Source organism: Heliconius melpomene, chromosome 16 (assembly GCF_056956725.1).
Source record: "Heliconius melpomene rosina isolate 202511_hmr_F chromosome 16, ASM5695672v1, whole genome shotgun sequence".
NCBI classification, from domain to species: domain Eukaryota; kingdom Metazoa; phylum Arthropoda; class Insecta; order Lepidoptera; family Nymphalidae; genus Heliconius; species Heliconius melpomene.
This window is the reverse complement of record NC_140404.1, coordinates 5,949,695-5,970,083: the sequence shown is the minus strand read 5'-3', so window position 1 is coordinate 5,970,083 and position 20,389 is coordinate 5,949,695. Positions and strand designations below refer to the sequence as shown.

At 33.7% G+C, this 20,389-nt stretch overlaps 1 protein-coding gene across 7 annotated transcripts in view; it reads right to left on the bottom strand.

Annotated features, from left to right (window-relative positions):
• The window catches only part of Fas2 (neural cell adhesion molecule fasciclin 2), a 107,209-nt gene that overhangs the window by 7,403 nt on the left and 79,417 nt on the right, over nt 1-20,389 (bottom strand). For all 7 annotated transcript variants that reach the window (XM_085199669.1, XM_085199670.1, XM_085199671.1 and 4 more), the window contains exons 2-12: nt 6,100-6,262; nt 5,316-5,476; nt 4,538-4,662; nt 4,001-4,141; nt 3,705-3,839; nt 3,026-3,333; nt 2,663-2,784; nt 1,934-2,084; nt 1,544-1,736; nt 874-1,148; nt 436-583 (exon numbers count right to left, since the gene is read on the bottom strand). In XM_085199669.1, the coding sequence (XP_085055795.1) occupies nt 436-583; nt 874-1,148; nt 1,544-1,736; nt 1,934-2,084; nt 2,663-2,784; nt 3,026-3,333; nt 3,705-3,839; nt 4,001-4,141; nt 4,538-4,662; nt 5,316-5,476; nt 6,100-6,262 (1,922 nt within the window). The remainder of the gene's footprint in view (nt 1-435; nt 584-873; nt 1,149-1,543; nt 1,737-1,933; nt 2,085-2,662; nt 2,785-3,025; nt 3,334-3,704; nt 3,840-4,000; nt 4,142-4,537; nt 4,663-5,315; nt 5,477-6,099; nt 6,263-20,389) is intronic.

The following is a 20,389-nucleotide window of genomic DNA, read 5'->3' as shown; positions in this document are numbered from 1 at the left end:
TATGTCATAATAGCTTCACGCTGTATCACTCACACAGCAGGATAGACAGAAGGAACCTAGTGTTAAAACACTCTGTTCGCAACGTTATAAATAAATTATACTATGTGGATAAATCAAATTTTAAATTCACATAATTACTAATATACTTACTCATTATATATATTATATATTAATTTTAAATTATAAAAATAAAGGTAAAACTATTAAAACTATTTATTATATTTGACAATAATTGGCATTCAATTATACTGCAGACTTATACTTTACCGTAGTCGATAGACTATTCTGCATGGGGTGAATGACAAAATAAAATAAATTAATATTTATTTCCTTAACATCGATATAAAATATCCTTTCATAATTTTCTTTAAAATTTACGTAATTATACGAAATTATATACTAAAACAATAATTTAAGATGCTTTATAATACGTACAGGGCAGAAGCTAACTTCATACATGTCGATAGGTTCTCCATTATGCGCTGGTACTTTCCACTGGAGTTCGTATCTATCAGCATATTTGCCATGTAACAAAGATTCTGAACTAATATCTTCCCTCCATTTTGGTTGTTCTGGTGGTGACCTATTAAATTAAAAATATGTATGTCTAAATATTAATTTCCAAACAAAATAATTATTTTTTATAATTATCGAGTTAATGTCAAGTTTGATTTCATAGAATATTGGACAAATTGAGATAAACATAGAATGATTTAACGTATAATCATTCATTACTAAAAATGTACGAAATTTCATCAAATTCCTACTGCCGACTAGTATGTGTTTAATTTACAAATATAATATTTTTTTTTATACTTATTATACCAAAAAAAAGCACATTTCAAATAACACATATTTATATTTCAATATTACCTTCTAGGCATAATAACTGTCAAAGGTGCACCCCAAGCGCCAGTACCGACTCTATTGACGGCTGCAAATCTAAAGTCGTATGTGAACATCGGCTGCAAGTTCTCTACAATAAATGGTGAATTGTTGGACCAGGTTTTGTTCATGGCTAGATTCCAGTCGAAATTACCATTCTCTTTGTACTGAGCCGTGTACGCTTGTATGGGAGGTCCCATATCCTCGCCGGGACCAAATATATTGAACGACACAGACGTCGCTGTTATAGTTTCTTGTTGTACCTGCATGGAAATTGGTAGGAAGATGTTTTTTAATTTTACAATTTTGTCTTGTATATGATGGGAAAGAAGGAGAGAATTAGTATTAAGACATTTAATCATTTGTTAAAGACAAATATTGTCTTAATAATGATTAATGATATAGTGTATATCTGATATACTATTATATAAGTAATTCGATTGGTGGAACTCAACACCGCGCTTTAAAAATGCAGAAAATGAAAATATTAAATATTTCATTCCCCCGAGCGGTAATAGAAGCCACAACCCGTCCCATTCACAGTTGCACGATGCACTCATGCGCCACAAGTGGCCTCTAAAGTAATTTTAATTAGTATATAGTAAAAAAAGCAATACTTTAAACAGACACATAAATTAATCACTAATCAATAGCATACCTGTGAAATGGGTCCTGGTGGGAACGCTTCACGTAATTGAATAATATGTTCCGCCTCGCCGAGCGCGTTCGTTGCCAGACATTTGTAAATACCGTACAAGCTCCTATCGACTGGCGTTACTCTCACGTAACTGATAGGACCCGATCCATATATTTTAACGTGAGGAGATTCGACCAAATCGTACTCGTGGAATCTGGATTTAATATGAATTGAATATTGAATATGGTTTTGATAGTTTATTTTGAAATAAATTAAGAATGAAAATTTAAAAGTAGTAATGGGCTGTCGTCGTAAAATTAGAACATATTAACAGGTATATTTGAATAAAAAACAAAAATTAAAAATCCAAAGAAAAATAATATTTACATAACGTATTACAAATATACTTACTTCCATTTAATAGTAGCATTGGGTATACTTTCAGCGATACAACTAAAGTTGACTGGTTGAGCGTTCCAGCTCCATACAGGCGTATCTAACATGTGTTCAAACGACGGCTTAAATTGAACAGTCAAATGACCATTTTTTCTGGCTTCTCCACCTAAGAAATAAAGAAAGTGGTTAATATTTTCATTCCTTAACGTTATTTATTCCTTTCTTCATCTTATAAAAATATATATTATATTTCGTAAACAAACTCAGATAAAATGAAAGACAGGACGGAATTAGAAAAGAATTACGATAAAATTAATTATACAGTCTTTATGAAATTATCATGGGAATTAATTAAATATGCGCTAATAATATCAGTAGGTAGACATTAAATGTAATTAATTATTCTTCGTCAGATATTACTTTTTAGCTTTGTCGTTTTATTGTAGAGTCAAATTTCATTATTAGGAAGAGAAAGCTAATTTTTATTAATGAATTTTATAAATTATATTTTACTAAATTTTTTTTTCTAAATATTTATTTTACTAAATTTTTTTTTCTTTAAGCCAATGTCTAGGGAGAATTCTTAAGGAAGTTTATGAAATTTTGATAATTGTAATACTAATATTTTATAATTTTGTGTTTTATATTATATATCACGATATTTTATTCATTTTATCTATTTTAATACTGTTATTTTATCTATATTTCTTAAACCTTCAAATGAAAATTTTAATTAGTACAAACCTTCATTTTCCGCGACGCATTCATACAATCCATCATCGGTCCTGTTCAATTTAGATATGGTTATAACTGCGCTAGATTGCATTTGATCACCTGTTTGACGACTGCTTGTTTCTATTGTAATCCTGTAAACAATTTAAATAATATTAACTTCCCCTTAAAGATATATAAAATGACATGAGATATTCAGTTATTCGTCCATTTATTTAATGCAAATTTAAGACATATATAATTTTCTTATGGATTACATTGTCAAGCATGGGCCAAATTAAAATGGGACGATACGGAAACACCAGCTTTCAAATAAAAAAAAAATCATCAAAATCCATTCATTTAGTAAAATATATATTAATATATTTAACATACCTTCCATCATCGTTAGGTCCATTCAAGAAACGATCGTTAGTACTAAGTTTCCTAAAGCTTATCTGCGGAGCTGGACGGCCAGAGGATTTACACTCCAATCTCCCTTCGGTATTTTCAGCAGACGTCGTATTTAATAATTCAAATATTTTCGGCTTAACTAAAACTTCCACTTCCAGTTCGGTTTCGTTATGGCCCGCCTGGTTCACGGCGCTGCATATATATTTGCCGTAATCCCCCGCTTCTACTCTATCTATTCTCAGGATACCTTCAATTTCGTTCACACTGAATCGTGATGTTGTTGCTAGATTCTAAAAAGTTATATTTTATAATAAAAATTGGTTTAAAAAATTAAAAATGAGTCTGTCTGTTTGTAAATGTGATTATTGTGGGTTCGATTCCCTCTCAAAAGAATGAATTATTTTCATTTCTTAGCTTACGTGACAAGATAGAGCGGCGTAGAGTTTCACCAGTTTCAACACAAAATATTTAGAAAATTAGGCGGTTCTTTGAAAATGGATTGTCTTAGGTTTCCCCTCTCTATCCTGTTATACAAGTATGTTTAACAAAGCGTAAAGCTAATAAAAAAATATGTACATATAAAAAATAAATTGAAAGTAGTCACGTAGCGTCGTTGTATACATAAAATATATTGACATAGCAATATTATAGAAAATTTTACCTCGCGCGTCGAAGCCTTTATCCAAGAATACGTTGGTGGGGGTTGACCTCGCGCTTTACAGGTAATAGATGCGGATTCACCTTCCTTGATAACGACTCTTGGTTCACGTTCTTCCATTTCTGGTGCAGTATAAACCTGTTACATTTTATAAAATTTAATAAATTGTTTAAAGTATTAAATTTTATTTTGTAATAAAAAAATAATTTGTAAAAACACTTTTAAAACAAGTTTTACAATATATGTATAAAAAAGGTTAGAAACCAAAATTAGCTTTTTTTTTCTCTGTTTTCTTTTACCTGAAGCTTAATATTTTTCTCCGCTAGTTCTCCAGTTTGTATGACGACCGCTCGGCAGGTGTAGGTCCCGTCATCACTTTCCTGAACGTTTTTAATTAAAAGACCATTTGCGTGTATGACATATCGGTCTCCTGTCAATATCTGTAATACAATATTGTATAAGCATAGCATGAAGTCTTTATAATAAAAGATATAATATAAATTATTTTTTTATATAAGGTTATAATTATTTTAATTACGACAGTTTGTGAGTTTGATCCCTCTCGAGGAAATAGAATATTTAATATATTCACTTATTCGCTCTAGTGTCTCTAGTCGAGGCAAGTCGTGGCGTAGAGTTCAACCACTTAACACGTAATGCCTCCAGAATTTGGCAGACTGGAATGTTTTAACACTGAGTCACTCTGCCTACCCTGCTGTGAGCGGGATACAACCAGCAGTTAAAAAAATAAATATCTGTAATTAAATGTATTATAAAAATATAGGTATTATCTTAATATCAAAAATATAAATATAATTAATAAGTATAATGCTTACGGATGTTCCTTCTTTAAACCAATCTACAGATGGTGCAGGCTCAGCTGTAACTTCACACATAACTTTGAAATCTTTTCCTTTCGTAGCGTACTGATTTTCATTTGCATTCGTCCATGTTATAGCCACTAAAAAATATTTAAATATTATAGTAGAAATCGTCTTGGCACAGTAACACAAGCGTGGCTGTGGGTTCAAAACGAATTATTATTTATTAATATTTTCATTTCTTCGCTCTGGTAACAGGGCACTTAACATTAGGTTCCCTATGCCTACCCGACTATATGCGGGATACAGCGAAACTCCCAATCACATTTATTAAGTGAAAAGCCGGTTAACGAACGAGACGAGGTTAACTTTTCAAAGAAGTTTTAATATATATACAGCTTTCAGTGCTTTTTCAGCTTATTCCAACGTTATAAATCCTATTTATATAATTCTGATTGAAATTGGAAACAACAATAAGTAATTAGTACGATGCTTTCACAGAAATTCAGAAAAGGGATTAAAGTTCAATTTATTTACTTTGCAAGTTAATATATATGAAGCGGTCATGGCATTCTAGCACAGCGTGTGACGACGGTTGTAAGTTTCATTTCCAATTGGAGAAATAAATTTATTTTCCATTTTTACTCAACACCTTCCATTCCATTTCCATTCAACACGCTATGTTTCAATGTCTCGATTAAAGGGGAACGGAGTGTCTTAACACTAGGTTCCCTTTGCCTACCTTCCAATAAGGAAAAGCTTGAAGCTGCTAAGTTAAATTATGCAAACTCACCAAATGTATCGAGGACAACGCTAGCGTTGAGAGGCATGTTCGTGTACGTCGCTTCGCACGTGTACTTCCCCGCCATGGCGGTCGTGATGGACGATATGTAAAGCAATTGCTGTTGTTTTGCCGGCATCGGTTCTGTGTAGATTTCAGGTCTGGTACCAGCTCTGGTTGGATTTAATGTTTATTAGTCGAATTTAGAATAAATAAATTAATAATAAATTGAGTATTTAATAAAGTATAAATACTTTATTTTTTATACTGGTGAGCCACCTGCGGCTTCGCCCGCTTAAACTTGTTGTTATATTTTACCCAATTATATTTATTCGAAATTTTCCTCTAAATCTACTTACTAGTTTTTGCTAATAGTGACTAACTCTAATCTATTTTCAATTAGATATAAAAAAAATCAATATTTATCTTATCTATATATATAAAATCGAAAGGTCACTCACTCATCACGAAATCTCAGAAATTGCAAGTGCTAGGAATGTCAATTTTTGCATAGGAGCTACTTATAGGACGTAGGTGCTCGCTAAGACGGGAATTTGCAATATTCGATTTCTAAGGGGTTGTTTTTGGGGTTGAAAGTTTGTATGAAACTTCGTTACTACAAATGCTAGGAGTCTCAAATTTTGCATGGACGTCACTTATAGGACGTAGGTACTCAGACAGAAAAATAATAATAAAATAGTTCACGCAGGCGAAGCCGCGGGCGGGCCGCTAGTATTTTTTATATCTTCCAGAAAATTGCACACATGCAACTATACTAAAACAAAACAACACTTACGCAGCCTCATTAATAATGAGACCTTTAGGGTCCCTCCATTGCGGCTGCGTGACGAGTGCCGGGTCCGGGGCGTCAGCCTGGCAGGTCAAAACCACCGACTTGCCTACTGCCACCGTTTGTTGCTTCTGCATGGGGAATATCCGTAGCGTTTGACATGAACATCCTGAAAAGGAAATGTATGTAAGTCGTGGTATGCATTGTATAGGTATACATAGATTAGAATATAAAATTATGTATTTTTTTTTAGATTCACGGTGTATCCCGCATATAGCGGGATAGGCAAAGGAAAGACACTATTTTCCTCAATTTGCGCCGAATTTTTGACGCATTCAGTGTTTAGCGACGGAATTCAACGCCGCGTTTTGCCTTGTTATTGGATCGAAGAAAATATTTTTTTTAATAAAAAATCATTAATTTCCCCGTGTGAGAATAAAACCCACAGCTGTCGCGTTTACAGTTACACGCTTGTGCCACTGCGCCATGACAGCCTTTGTATTTTCAATACATTTTTAGAAATAACATTTTAAGATGATTGATTCAAAGAAAGTAAATTTATAGTTAAATTCACAACTTAACTAAAATAACCAAAATCAAATTGAACTAGCAAAATTTAATATCCAAACATTTATATTTCTCAACATTCTTACTAAAGATTAAAATAAATAGGCAATTACTTTGGTGAAGTTCGCTCTGTAAAATATTTGATTCTGTTAAAATAAAGTGGGGCACGCGGACCGAACTCTTTAATTAAGTTTTCCGCAATTTATTCAGAGGCACGTGACAAAGATTCTTATTTGGTGTCCATTATTCTAATAGATATATATTGTTTACTAGTAAACCAAAATATATTTTTTCTATACTTTAAGCCTGTCGTGGCCCACATCATTTCTGTGCTCTGGTATCGAGTTAATAGGTGGAGTTGAGTTACGCCACTCAACGGAAATGGGAAATCGGAAGCGGAGTGTCTTAACACTAGGCTTCCTTTGACGACCTAGTGTACGATGTATAACGATACTCCGTTGCCATTAAGAAACTTCCGTTCCCCACTTTCCACCTTCAAAGAGCAAGGAGATCAAAATATTAAATATTTCATTTGTTTCAATGGGAATCGAACCTAACAAGCAATCTATATGGCCTTAATAATATTTTTCTAAGTTAATAAGTAAGATATTTCAAACGAAGATAACAAGCTACAATGTGAAAATTCTTAGTATTGGAAACGTTTATCTCATATTTCTCATAATTGTTGGGTTGTAAAGACAGTACAGTGAGAATTTATAGTAAACAGCTAAATGAAAGTATTGCATGCGACTTTTTGTTGATATGAGCTCTCATCGCGATTAGTTAATACAATCGTGATATCATTGAATGTCGCATATTTATATTTAGTTTACAGTTTAAGGTAGGCAATGAAAAACTAGTGTTAAGACACTCCGTTCTCCGTTTTCCGTCAAATTCTCAAGGCACTCCAGGCACTCAAGGCACCCACAACTTGTCGCCTGTGCCCCCTCGACTACCCTCTTATCACCTACTTTATAAACTGAAATTTGAGACACAATTTTCAATCAATGCAGTTCACAAGTAGTTGTGAGCCTCCTCGATTTTGCGTCTGAAAGCGCTCGAGGAGTTTCTCCTTATTAGAGAGATTTCAAGCAATACACGAACACATCCCTTCATCCTACAATTAGAACAAGTAATATAAGCTTCCTACACACTGTCTAATACTATATAAACTGTACTTCCATATAAGTTCTTGGCTATTCAATAACCGTACATATGAAGTTAGCCCCAACAATTGATCGTTTTGTGAAACTTTAACGTTAACAGACAGGTACCATAGTCGAGTTTAAATTTTCTGCTACAATGTTGTTAGCAAAATGCTTGAATCACTTCTTTATAAAATAATTTATGAAATCTATGAGTAAATTCAATTTTATAGCAGGATTTTCAGTTAGTTTTTGATTAATTACTAAAAAGTAAAGTATTTTGTACTAATACCGCAGTGCTATATTTTTTTTATTATTTTGAGCCTAATCTATATATATAAAATCGAAAGGTCACTCACTCATCACGAAATCTCAGAAACTACATGTGTTAGGAATCTCAAATTTTGCATAGGATTTAGTTATAGGACGTAGGTGCTCGCTAAGACGGGAATTTGCAATATTCGTCTCCTAAGGGGTTGTTTTTGGGGTTGAAATTTTGTATGAAACTTCGTTACTACAAATGCTAGAAGTCTCAAATTTTGCATTGACGTCACTTATAGGACGTAGGTACTCATGGAGGCAGAAATTAACAATAACGTAGTTCACGCACTAGCCGCCGCTAGTATTTTCATATAAATTAACGGTAATATGATTTATTATCCTACTAGCGACCCTCTTGCGGCTTCGCCCGCTTTAACTACTGGATTATTCATATAATTTATGTTTGCAAAGCACTTAAGATAATGTGAAAATTAATTAAACCCTAATGCAACCCGCATTTTCGTAGTTTCAATAAGGATTTTCCAATTGTTTTACACAGCAAGGATTTTTTAGTAGGTACCGTAATTTTAAATCTGTGCTACTAATCTTTTCAAGTACTTATTAAAATATATTTAAATGACTATTTTTACATAGTTAAAGGACTATTTTTAAACGGAAGAAATTATAAACAAAAGCCTACCTACTAATAACTACTACACAAAATATGAAACCAAATATATCGCGCTGAAATAATACATTCAACTCCAATTATCCAATACGTGCAAAAGAATCTAAATCTTCGTTGCTATAAAGGCAGGCGGGTTTTTTTTTTTGGGCTTGTGGTTAATGCTGAAGAGGGTATTTTGTCCCTGATGAAAAGCAAGCACTAAGTGGCTGCGGGGAGGAAAATTAAATAGAATGCATCGGCCGGGAATCGAACCCGGGCCGCCCGCGTGGCAGGCGAGCATTCTACCACTGAACCACCGATGCGTGTATGGCACACGGGCGCGGCGGACGCATGGCGAGTGGCGAGCCGTTTCGCAGCAAGGATTTTTTGATATTGTAACAACTTCTAAAGTACTTATTAAAATGAAAACAGTAAAAGACAGTTTTGATCTACATTAAATGGCCAACGTAACTAATATACTTATTTATATGCTGAGAGTAAGGGATAAGTGAAACTTGAGTAACATACAGCTGATGTGTCAACGGCGGGATGTGTCAACAATTAAATGCGTTTTTCTCTAAAACTATTCGCAATTTCGAAATATTGTAAAAAGCAAATTTTATCTTCGTTTAACGTAGAAAATTAATAAAGTATTTTAAAGGATAAGGATTAATACCATTATGGAAAAATACGACTCACAATAAAAAATATATTGAAATAACAATTTAGACAGAAATATGATCACTACACGTTATCCTTAAAAGATAAAAATATGCTCTCGCGGACTTTTTTGTAGATCTTATTAAGAGGAACAATACTCCAGTACATTTTTTTCATGTAGTACTTACCATTAAGGCAGCGCATGCGCGAAAGTGTCTGAACGGGTAGGACTTTATACACATTTATCGTATTTATGTTAATTTACATAAGAATGTACAAATAATAAACTATATATAAACCTTCTATGAAAAATACTCGACCTAATGGTGAAAACCGCATAAAAATCCGTTGGGTGGTTTAGAAGAAGAAGAGTTAGAAAGTTCAGACAGACACAAAAAGCGACTTTGTTTTATAAGATATCCTATCCTATATCTTATAAAACAAAGTCGCTTTTCGTGTCTGTCTGTTGTTTCTAACTCTTCTTCTTCTAAACCACCCAACTTTCTTCCGTTTAAAAATAGTCCTTTAACTATCTAAAAATAGTAATTTAAATATATTTCAATAAGTACTTGAAAAGATTAGTAGCACAGATTTAAAATTACGGTACCTACTAAAAAATCCTTACTGTGTAAAACAATTGGAAAATCCTTATTGAAACTACGAAAATGCGGGTTGCATTAGGGTTTAATTAATTTTCACATTATCTTAAGTGCTTTGGAAACATACATTATATGAATAATCCAGTAATAAAAGCGGGCGAAGCCGCAAGAGGGTCGCTAGTTTACCAATAAAATAAAATATATTAGACATTTTAATATCTAGATTATAATATTACCTAAAGACACCGTCTGGGTTCTGCAAACATAAGTAAATAATTCACGTGACGTTTGAATTAACCTAATTCAAAACATATTAACTCATACATTCATTTTAAATAAAAAAAAATGAAAATTTTATTTCATTTATGTACATACGTGCTATAAAAGCAAAATGTCACATATATTAATAATGAAAATCATGTTCTACGCGCATCCGCACGACTTGCAATGTCATACATACATTTGTATGGAGAACGGTTTTTATTCTAACACAATAACACGTTTGTCCTACAATTCAAACATAAGTCGATACAGGCGTGCTTGTAATTTACCTTTTATATTTTTTTAGCAACCTAAGCCTTATTTCAAAGCGAATATAGTACGAAAAAAGCGTAATATTATTGCCTACTGTACTCATTCTTTCTATGAAGGCAAGGCACATGAATTTTTTGCCATTTTTAGTTATGCAGCGTGCGTACCGGGACCCTTCTTTATCCTCGAATTTTCCGTACAGACTGTGCGTTGCATTTCGTATAAAACGTATACTTTATGTACGAAAGTACAGATTATGTTTATATAACGTGATTTTTTAGAACAAATGCTTGTGTACAAATCTTTATATATATTTTTTAGCTTCACGGTGCATCCCGCATAGCAGGCTAGGCAGAGGGAACCTAACCTTAAGGTACTCCGTTCTCACTTTTCGTCAAATTTTGAAGGTATTGCGTGTTGAGTGGCAGAAGTCAATGCCACGGTGGTACCACGACACCAGAGCCAAGAAATGAAAATTAAAGAAGAAATTTTTAAGTATTTAATTTCCTCTAGTGGGAATCAATTTCCTCGAGTGGGAATCAAACCCGTTTCACTAACAGTCACGTGTTCCTGCGCCCCCTGGTTTAATATCTTTATACATATTATTACTACAAGTAACAATAATTTCCGATTTTTCTAACTTAAGTTTTATTCTTATTATTTTTTTTACTTATAAACAATTAACATTTTGTTCAATTATATAATATAAAGTATTTATAACAATAATTTAAAAAGATAATATTATAAAAACGCCAAATTCTGCTAAACATACATAAGTATAAAACATTTCTCAGACGACGTAATTACAATAAAAACCGATGTTCATAATAATTGAATTCTTTTCAGGCACGGAACCAAAATTACACACAATGAGGGGGAGAGAAGGGAGACGGTGGACAATTTCGACAACGAGGGTAGACTAGCTGATACCTACACTGTCTTTGCAAATATTTGGTATTTTCATCCTTATCCTTGAAAACTTAAGATTTATAAAAGTGCAATCAAATGTTCGTGTACAATTGAAATAGGGACGGATAGATTAAAGGGTTTAGAGAAAATTTGTATGCTTCATAAAGACGAAAACAAAACCACTAGTGGTGGTCCCCACCAGTGATCCCCACGCGGTTTTGTATTACCAATTAAGCTCATTCTGGATCCTAACAAGGCTTTTGAATCCATTAATAATAGTGACACACTGGCAGATAGGCGGTTTTGTTGGTGGTTGTAATTAATTCCTATTATAGTATTAAGTTCTATGTACTGTTGGAATAAATATGTGTGTCTTTGTTGTTTCATTAAAGAATTGAACGTTGATAATAGTTTTATAAATACTAGGGATTTCGTTATCGTTGATTTTACTTTTCTGCACATACTAAAACAGAACGGAGAAAGAATATATCTAATTTATTTTAAATAAAATCATTGAGGCTAGTGGTGCAGGGGCCAAAGCGTGTGACTATAACACGACAGTTGTAGATTCGATTCCCTCTCGGGAATTAATTATTATTTATTAATATTTAATTTCTTAATTTTGGTACAAAGGCGCGGCGTAAGCTTCCACCACTGAACAAGCATAGCCTCACAAGTTCTACCAAAATTGGGGAACGTGTCTTTAAACTAGGTTTCCTCTATCTACCCTGCTAAAGCTGAAAAGTAATCTAAAAAGATAACTTATGTCGTCTTTATATAAAATTGTACCAATATATACATACATATATGCTGTTGAGTTAACAAAATATATGATTTGTCCCCAAAACAAACAACCCAAATGTATCCCTCCATTTCGATAAAACGTCCAATTCACCTTTAACCTAACAACAATAAGCCAATGGCGCACAGATGAAATGAACCTGAACAGTTTTAGGTTTGCCCGAGACCTCTGTAAATCCCAATGGAAATTACTCATACAAGCTGGGGGCAGCGGGATAAAGGTATGAAGGTAACTATAGAAAATGTGTATATTTTAGTAAATGATAAAAAATAACTTTCACGTAGTATTTTCCTTAAATTTGTAATAATCATATTTCTTTTTTAAATTTTAAAATACTATCAAATATAAAATATAAAATCTATAGCGTTGCTTTTAGTATATATCTTTTTGATACTAATAAGTTAATATATATGAAGTACGTTAACGACATTAATCACTCCAGTAATTTAATAAAATAGACTACGAATCTTTTCTCACTTGAAACAAATTTTGTGATATATATATACTTTATATAGGGTGATATAGGGTAGATAGGCATTGTGATTAATTACTTTGGCATTATTTCAAAATTAAACCCACCTTCCCCCAACTTTGCGTCGCCCGAGGGAGAGATTCTACGTCTTTGGAGATGAAAACAAGAAATCTGTTGTATTATCGCTTAAACTCGGATTAGGGCACAAAGGTGGAAAGCACGTAATCTACAGTGAATGAAAACGCCCATCTTACACTAATCTCTCTTTGTTTGCGAGGCTTTATAGGCGACAGTTATATGAGTATCAACTAAGAACTTCTTAACACTGTAATATAGCGTTTAGTATATTTAATACAAAGAAGCATTTTCACTTTAAGCTTTTTATTTAATTTTATATATCTGTAAAACTAGGAATTTAATTTTACTAACACTAGTAAAACAAAAATAATGATATACTTTAATATTACATTTAATGAATTCGAATAAGTAATTATTGCAAATTATTTTCGAGGGAGGTTGAAATTCCTTTCTGCTTTGACTAATGAAGCTGAACATATAATTCAACAATTTTTTTTTAGCGTCACGCTGTGGGCACAGAGGGAACCTTGTGTTAAGACACTCCATTCTCCATTTTTTACCGAATTCTAGAGGCACTACGTGTTATTATTGTTGCACCAGAGCGATGAAAGGAAAATATTAAATATTTCATATCTTTGAGTGGGAATCGAATCCACAACCCGTCGCGTTTACAGTCACACTTCGTGTCCCTGTGCCATTACTGATCGCAACAAATAATAAAAGTGTTCCGTATATTTCACCATTAAACTCCATAAAATTTACCGTTTCTGTAGGTGTTTCCATTAACGATACTATAATGTGTAACGAAAACCGCTTTCGCCATAACAATAAATTTTCTCTTTCACGCTTTAACTACGAACGAAAGTCCGAAACCCGCCTTCATTATCAGTTAAGCGAGGACCCTTCGCAAAAAAACATTAAAAGCCCTATCTAAAAAGCTGAGTACGAGGGCGTAACGAAGTGGAATCTTAAAACAATAGCTAAATACGAGGGGTCAGCCTTTTCATAGCGTCCTCTACTTAAACTCAAGATCTCTCAATATATGCTGAATCCAAAGAATTTTACGGCTTACATTTTATACCGCTTTATTGCGTTTGAAATTTATATTGTCCCAAGGGTGCTATAAATTTTTGTTGAGTTACCCAGAAAACAATTCACCGTACGTACAGTACAAGCCTGTTATTGAAACCGTATGTAAATGGCTAGGGTTGAAAAAAGAAAATATTCTTGCAAAACCGCGTATCTACGTCTAACAATAATTAGTTTTGTTTGCCAATTGGCCATCCTTTAAAGTCGAGAATTCGTAGCAAATTGATCCAATTTCACCCCTGTCTACTCCGTTGGACCATTAATTACTGGCTGATATGTACCTACGTGCCATTCTCTAAGCCTATTTATTGCTTTGTTTTAAGCCCACAAACAAACCAACATGATGAGCGTGGTTTTGTATAGTAAATGTACTATTTATTATACATATATATATATATTATGCTATATTATTTAATTTTAAATAAACATTTTATAAAAAATTAACATATATACATAAAATAAATTATAAGCAAAAAATCATTTTTAGAAAAAGCTTTTATTTAAACGCTTTAAAAAGAAGAAAATAAAATTTGTCTTTTTAATTTTAATTATCAACTCATAACCTCATTGTACACAATTCATATGACCATAAAAGCTTGTCGCGCGATTTACTTGTGTAACTAAACTAGTGCTAATTTAATTATGTAAAATCTGCTAAGTTTTAATTTTTAAAGTTTCAATTTAATTAAATATTGATTAACGCGACAAGCTTTTATGATCATATAAATTGTGTACAATGAGGTTATGAGTTGATAATTAAAATTAAAAAGACAAATTTTATTTTCTTCTTTTTAAAGCGTTTAAATAAAAGCTTTTTCTAAAAATGATTTTTTGCTTATAATTTATTTTTTACTTTTTAGTTACCACTGGCTAGGTTTCTCACACTAGAGACATGTACCACGATTCCTCTTCTATGGTTAGGAATGCTGTTGGCGACACTAGACCCTTCCCGATTACAGTGGGGGTTCACCAGGGCTCGACTCTTAGTTCGTTCTTATTCAATGTAGTGCAGCCTCCATGGCTGATGATGTATGCCGACGACATAGCACTCATTGACGAGAACCGACTGACGCTGGAGCGTAAAGTGAACCTCTGGAAGGGTACGCTTGAGAACGGCGGTCTTAAACTAAATGTGTCGAAGACCGAGTACATGGCCTGCGGGAGCCCGGACTCGAGCACGATCCTTATAGGTCCTGAACAAGCCGTTAAGTCAGAAAAGTTCAGGTACCTTGGATCCGTTATGCACGAGTCTGGAGGCATCGATTACGATGTCCATGGCCGGATAAGTGCTGCCTGGGCCAAATGGCGGGAGGTGACTGGTGTGGTCTGTAACCGAAGAAAACCGCCAAGCTCAAGGGACTGATATACAAGAGCATCATACGACCGGTTCTTTTATACGGCAGCGAATATTGGCCAGCACTATCTCGGTACACTCAGGAGTTTCACGTCACGGAAATGAAGATGCTGAGGTAGATGTGCGGCGTAACGCGGTCTGACCGCATACGCAACACATTCGTTCGAGGTAGTCTTGGGGTCCGTGACGTAGCGGATAAGCTCCAAGAGCGCCTCCTGAGATGGTTTGGCCACGTTACGCGCCGGTCTAAGAACTAAGTCGGATGCAAGTGCCTTACTATATCAGTTCCTGGAGTGAGACCTCCTGGACGCCCAAGGAAGCGCTGGTTGGATGTCGTGATGCCGGATATGAGAGCCAATGGTCTAACCACCGAGGACGCAAAACACCGCGCAAAGTGGAGTAGGTTGAGAAGGAAGTCACGATAAAATATGAGACCCTGGCAATAGCCGGGATTAATACCAGGAGGAAGAAGGTTTCTCACACTAGATGTCATATTATTTTTCTAATTATTCTCGGCAAGCCCTTTCATTTGATACCCGTATTGCAGATGTGCATAAATAATAACTATTCCGCCATTTTTGATGGTCTGCCATATTGGATTTAGAATGACGTTAGATTATTTTTCGAGTTGCTCTCAATGAGCCCTTTCATTTGATATCCATATCGCAGAATTGCAAAAATAATAACTATTCGTTCATCTTGGATGGTCCCCCATATTGGATTTAGAATGACGTCACATTTTTTCCCAAGCTGCTTTTAAGATGCCTTTTCATTTGATACCCATATTATAGAAGTATATTAAATATAACTATTCCGCCTTCTTGGATGGTCCGCCTTATTAGATTTAGAATGACGTCACATTATTTTTCAAGTTGCTCTTAAGAAGCCCTTTCATCTGATATCCGTAATGTACAAGTGCATCAAAAATAACTATTCTGTTACTTTGGATGGTTCGCCATATTGGATTTAGAATGACGTTACACTATTTTTCCAGTTACTCTCAACAAGCCCTTTCATTTGATACCCATATTATAGAAGTTCATGAAATATAACTATTCCGCCATCCTGGATGGTCCGCCATATTGTATTTAGAATGAAGTCACAAACCTTATCGTGCATTGTCATCCAAACCAAATGTGTATACAAAATTTCAGCTCAATCGTACGAACACACCTTTCATTATATGAAAGCACAAAAAACTTGAATCGTGTCAATTCTATTGAATTTCAAGTGATGTCACATTCTTTTTCTAATTGTTCTCGGCAAGATCTTTCATTTGATACCCATATTGCAGAAATGCATAAATAATAACTATTCCGCCATCTTAGATGTGCCGCCATATTGGATTTAGTATAACGTCACATTATTTTTAGAGTTACGGTCAATGACCCATTTCATTTAATATGTATATTGTAGAAGTAGACCAAATAGATACTCGGCTATCTTCAATATCCTCCTTATGGGATTTAGAATGACATCACATTATTTTTCGAGTTGCTCTCAACGAGCCCTTTCATTTGATACCCATATTGTAGAAGTACATTAAAAATAACTATTCTGCCATCTTGCATGGTCCGCCATATTAGATTTCGAATGACGTCACATGTTTTATCGTGCATTGTCATCCAAAGTAAACGTGTATACAAAATTTCAGCTCAATCAGTTAACGATATCTACTTCAAAATTGAGCTCCAAGATTTTACCCGAACCCACATACATACATTGCAAGTTAAATAAAAGCTTTTAATAAAAATAATCGCTGTCCGTACATGGACGTAATACGGGTAAATCTCTTATTTAGTAATACAAAGTAATAGAATGCAAAACAAAGGTTTTTAATTTTTTCGTCTGTTTGTCTGTAGTGTTTGTGAAGATTAATCTCAAAAACGGCTTCACCGATTTTAATCTTAGTGCACTCGCACCGAACACCTCGAATATTCAGAGAAAGGAGAGAACGGAGTCTCTTAACACTAGGTTCCCTACCTACCCTGCTATATGCGGGATACAGCGTGAAGATATAAAAGAAAACAATTTAATATAAATATGACGAAATACAACGTTGCACCACTAGTGAAACGGAAACTAAGATGATTTATCTAATAATCCTATGAATCGGCACCTACGCACTTGTTACGGACAATTTCGCATTTTGTAAATTAGGTAACCACTTTGCATATACATATACAAGTATAAATTTTAACGGGAATATGTTGAAATACAGAGTACAGAATCTAAATAGTTGTTTTAGTACTGAAATTCAAAATTCTGTATAGATTTTTTTTGCTATAATACATCTATTATGAAAACGTAATAATTAGTTAGTGATTAACCTCTTTCCATACAAGGAGAGAAAATAAAAAAAAACGTGATAAAATTAAAAACAAGCTTATAAGCTACCAATAATTTCCAAAACATCACATCTCAAGAAGTTGTCAATATTATTAAATGTCAACAGAACTTTAATATTAGCACAATAAAATTTCATTTTAACTTGTCAAAACGACCTCCCGTACACTTACAATTTACGTAAGATAACATTTTATTCAAACCATGTCGTTGTGTTGTGGACGCCGACAGATTTCAAGCTAAAATGTTAAGGAAATTTCATGTTAACATTGGAGCTAAAATATGCATATAATATACATGTATACCTAGATAAATTACCTATGCTTTTTTACTTAACTATAAAGCCGTACAAGCGTACGAATGTAATCGCGACAGGTCGTGGATTCAATTCCCACTCGAAGAAATGTTTAATATTTTCATTTCCTCGCTCTCTGTAGTAACGAGACAAAACTCGGCGTTAAGTTCCGCCACTCAATTCACAATACCTCCAGAGTTCAGTGGAAAGTTGGAAACGGAAGTGTCTTAACGGGAACAGAGTGTCTTAGCATTAGGTTCCCTCTGCCTAATCCGTTACGTGCGTGATACAGAGTGAAAATAAATAATAAAAAGAAAATTAAGATCACAAACTCTTTTCACTTTTGCGTGCTCTCAACATAAGAGCTTATTAACTCCCTCTCTAAAAAAAGTTGAGTGCAATTCAATTGTGGTAATCAATGCGAATAAAACTCTGATTGTAAGATCACTACTTTAAAAATGGCTTTTGTAGACATTTCTAAAAATTTAAAATTAAAATATAGAAAATATAACTTTTATAAACATAATTATCTATTATATTATCTATTTTGAGGCTAGCCCAGGCGCAGGGGCACAGAGTGTAACTGTAAGCACGACTGGTTGTGGGTTCGATCCCCACTCGAGGAATATTTATTTAAATTTATATTTTCATTTCTTCGCTCTGATATCGAGGCAAAGCAGCGTTGTGTTCCGCCACTCAACACGCAAAGCCGCCAGAATTCAGCCGAAAATGGGAAACAGAATATCAACACTAGGTTCCCTCTCCCTACCGTGCTGCGTGAAGCTGATTCATTTATATATAACGAAGATAACCGTAAACCGGAATGCGCAATAATCACGTCGGCGTCAGCCATGATTTGTATTCCGAACCTATGTCGATCCGTCTGGCCAGATTAATTATCGACTGCACCCCTCATGTTTGCAAATTAGACCCTTCGACTTGTTGACTGTAAATCTTGGACATACAAGGATTAGGTTAAACTAACTTACGATAGTTGAAACGTTTGACTTGATTTTAAATCTTATTAAAATATTTATTTATTTAATGTAAATGAAACAAAATTCATCAAATATTAAAAACGACCAGGTTTTTCAGTAGTTTAATTAAATAGGCAGCAATATAAATTAAATAAGCTGTATAGAATAGATTTTTTCTATTCTATTCTATATATATTGTAGTTTACGTTTATGTGAAATGTTGATATCGCTCCATACCCAAAGCCGATCACTCTTGCTATAAACACGCACTGTTTGCGAAACGCTCCAACAAGGAGATGCTACGTGACAGGAGACGTGACGAAATCATCAAAGCTATTCTTCAAAATATTAAGGAGATATATCTGTTTACTGATGTAACGTAACGCACAAAATTAGTTAAGATTATCTAGGGTTTAACATGAATAAGGGAAAATGTAATTTTAACATCCATTTTGTGTAAAACGACCACGTTGTGGACGGCATTACAGCCATAATTTCACAGAGACATGTGACGGCAAACTCTCACGAGACTTAACCCATGAAAACATCTCAACATGTCTAATTATACGTAAATAAATTGCGCAACCCGCTTGAAATTTGAAAAGGAATTTCATATCTCGAAATTTGAAATTATTTCGGAAATTTTATGGTATATACTCGTATATATCAATTTTCTCATTACAATGAATATGTACATATATAATGAAAATAACTGTAAATAGAAAAATAATAGGACCGTAGTAAGAATATAAAGTATTGTATGAATTACTCAATTGAACAACAATTTTCTTTCAGTTATTTCTATATAACAAAAATATTGAATAACAATAATTATTACAGTATAATTATGTATATTTAAACAGAACCAAACAAAAGTGAATTATAAAAACAACAATTTTAAATTACTTTTTTATATAAAAACAACTAGAATTACCGGCAGGCTTGAAGTTTCCTGGATACAACTTTATTGCATTTATTTGATTTCAAAAGCTTTTATTATTCAGAAGAATAATACAATAGTAAAAACAACATAAAAGTCTTATGAAAAAATATTAAATTAGTATGAGAAAACCTTTGCTATGAATCCGAGTATAATTAGGCAGCAAATGTGTATAGGAAATATAAAAACTGTTACCAGTAAAGTTGTTTGTTGATCTTTATTTTTAATTTAAGTTGAGAGGACGTACACGCTTGAGGCACTCAACCTAATGCTCTAATGCGCTTCGTAACAGGAAAGTGGCGAACCCGAATAATTTTCCAATTATATTTCCCTTCCAATTTTCCAAGGTGTCGCTCGCGGCTCTCGTCAAATGCAGCCCTAGCCCTGTTCTTACAATATGTTGGTACCGCTGGTGTTTGACCTAACCGTAACCACTTAAAGCCTAAAATCCCATGACTTTGACAACCCCAAAATAAGAGCATCCCTACAAAACAGGTACAGTTTAATGGTTTTCAAAAGTATACGCAAGAATCTTTCATCTGAAAAATGACTATTAATTTTTTCTGACAAGTTGCTTGTACTAATTATCTTGGAATTATTGTTA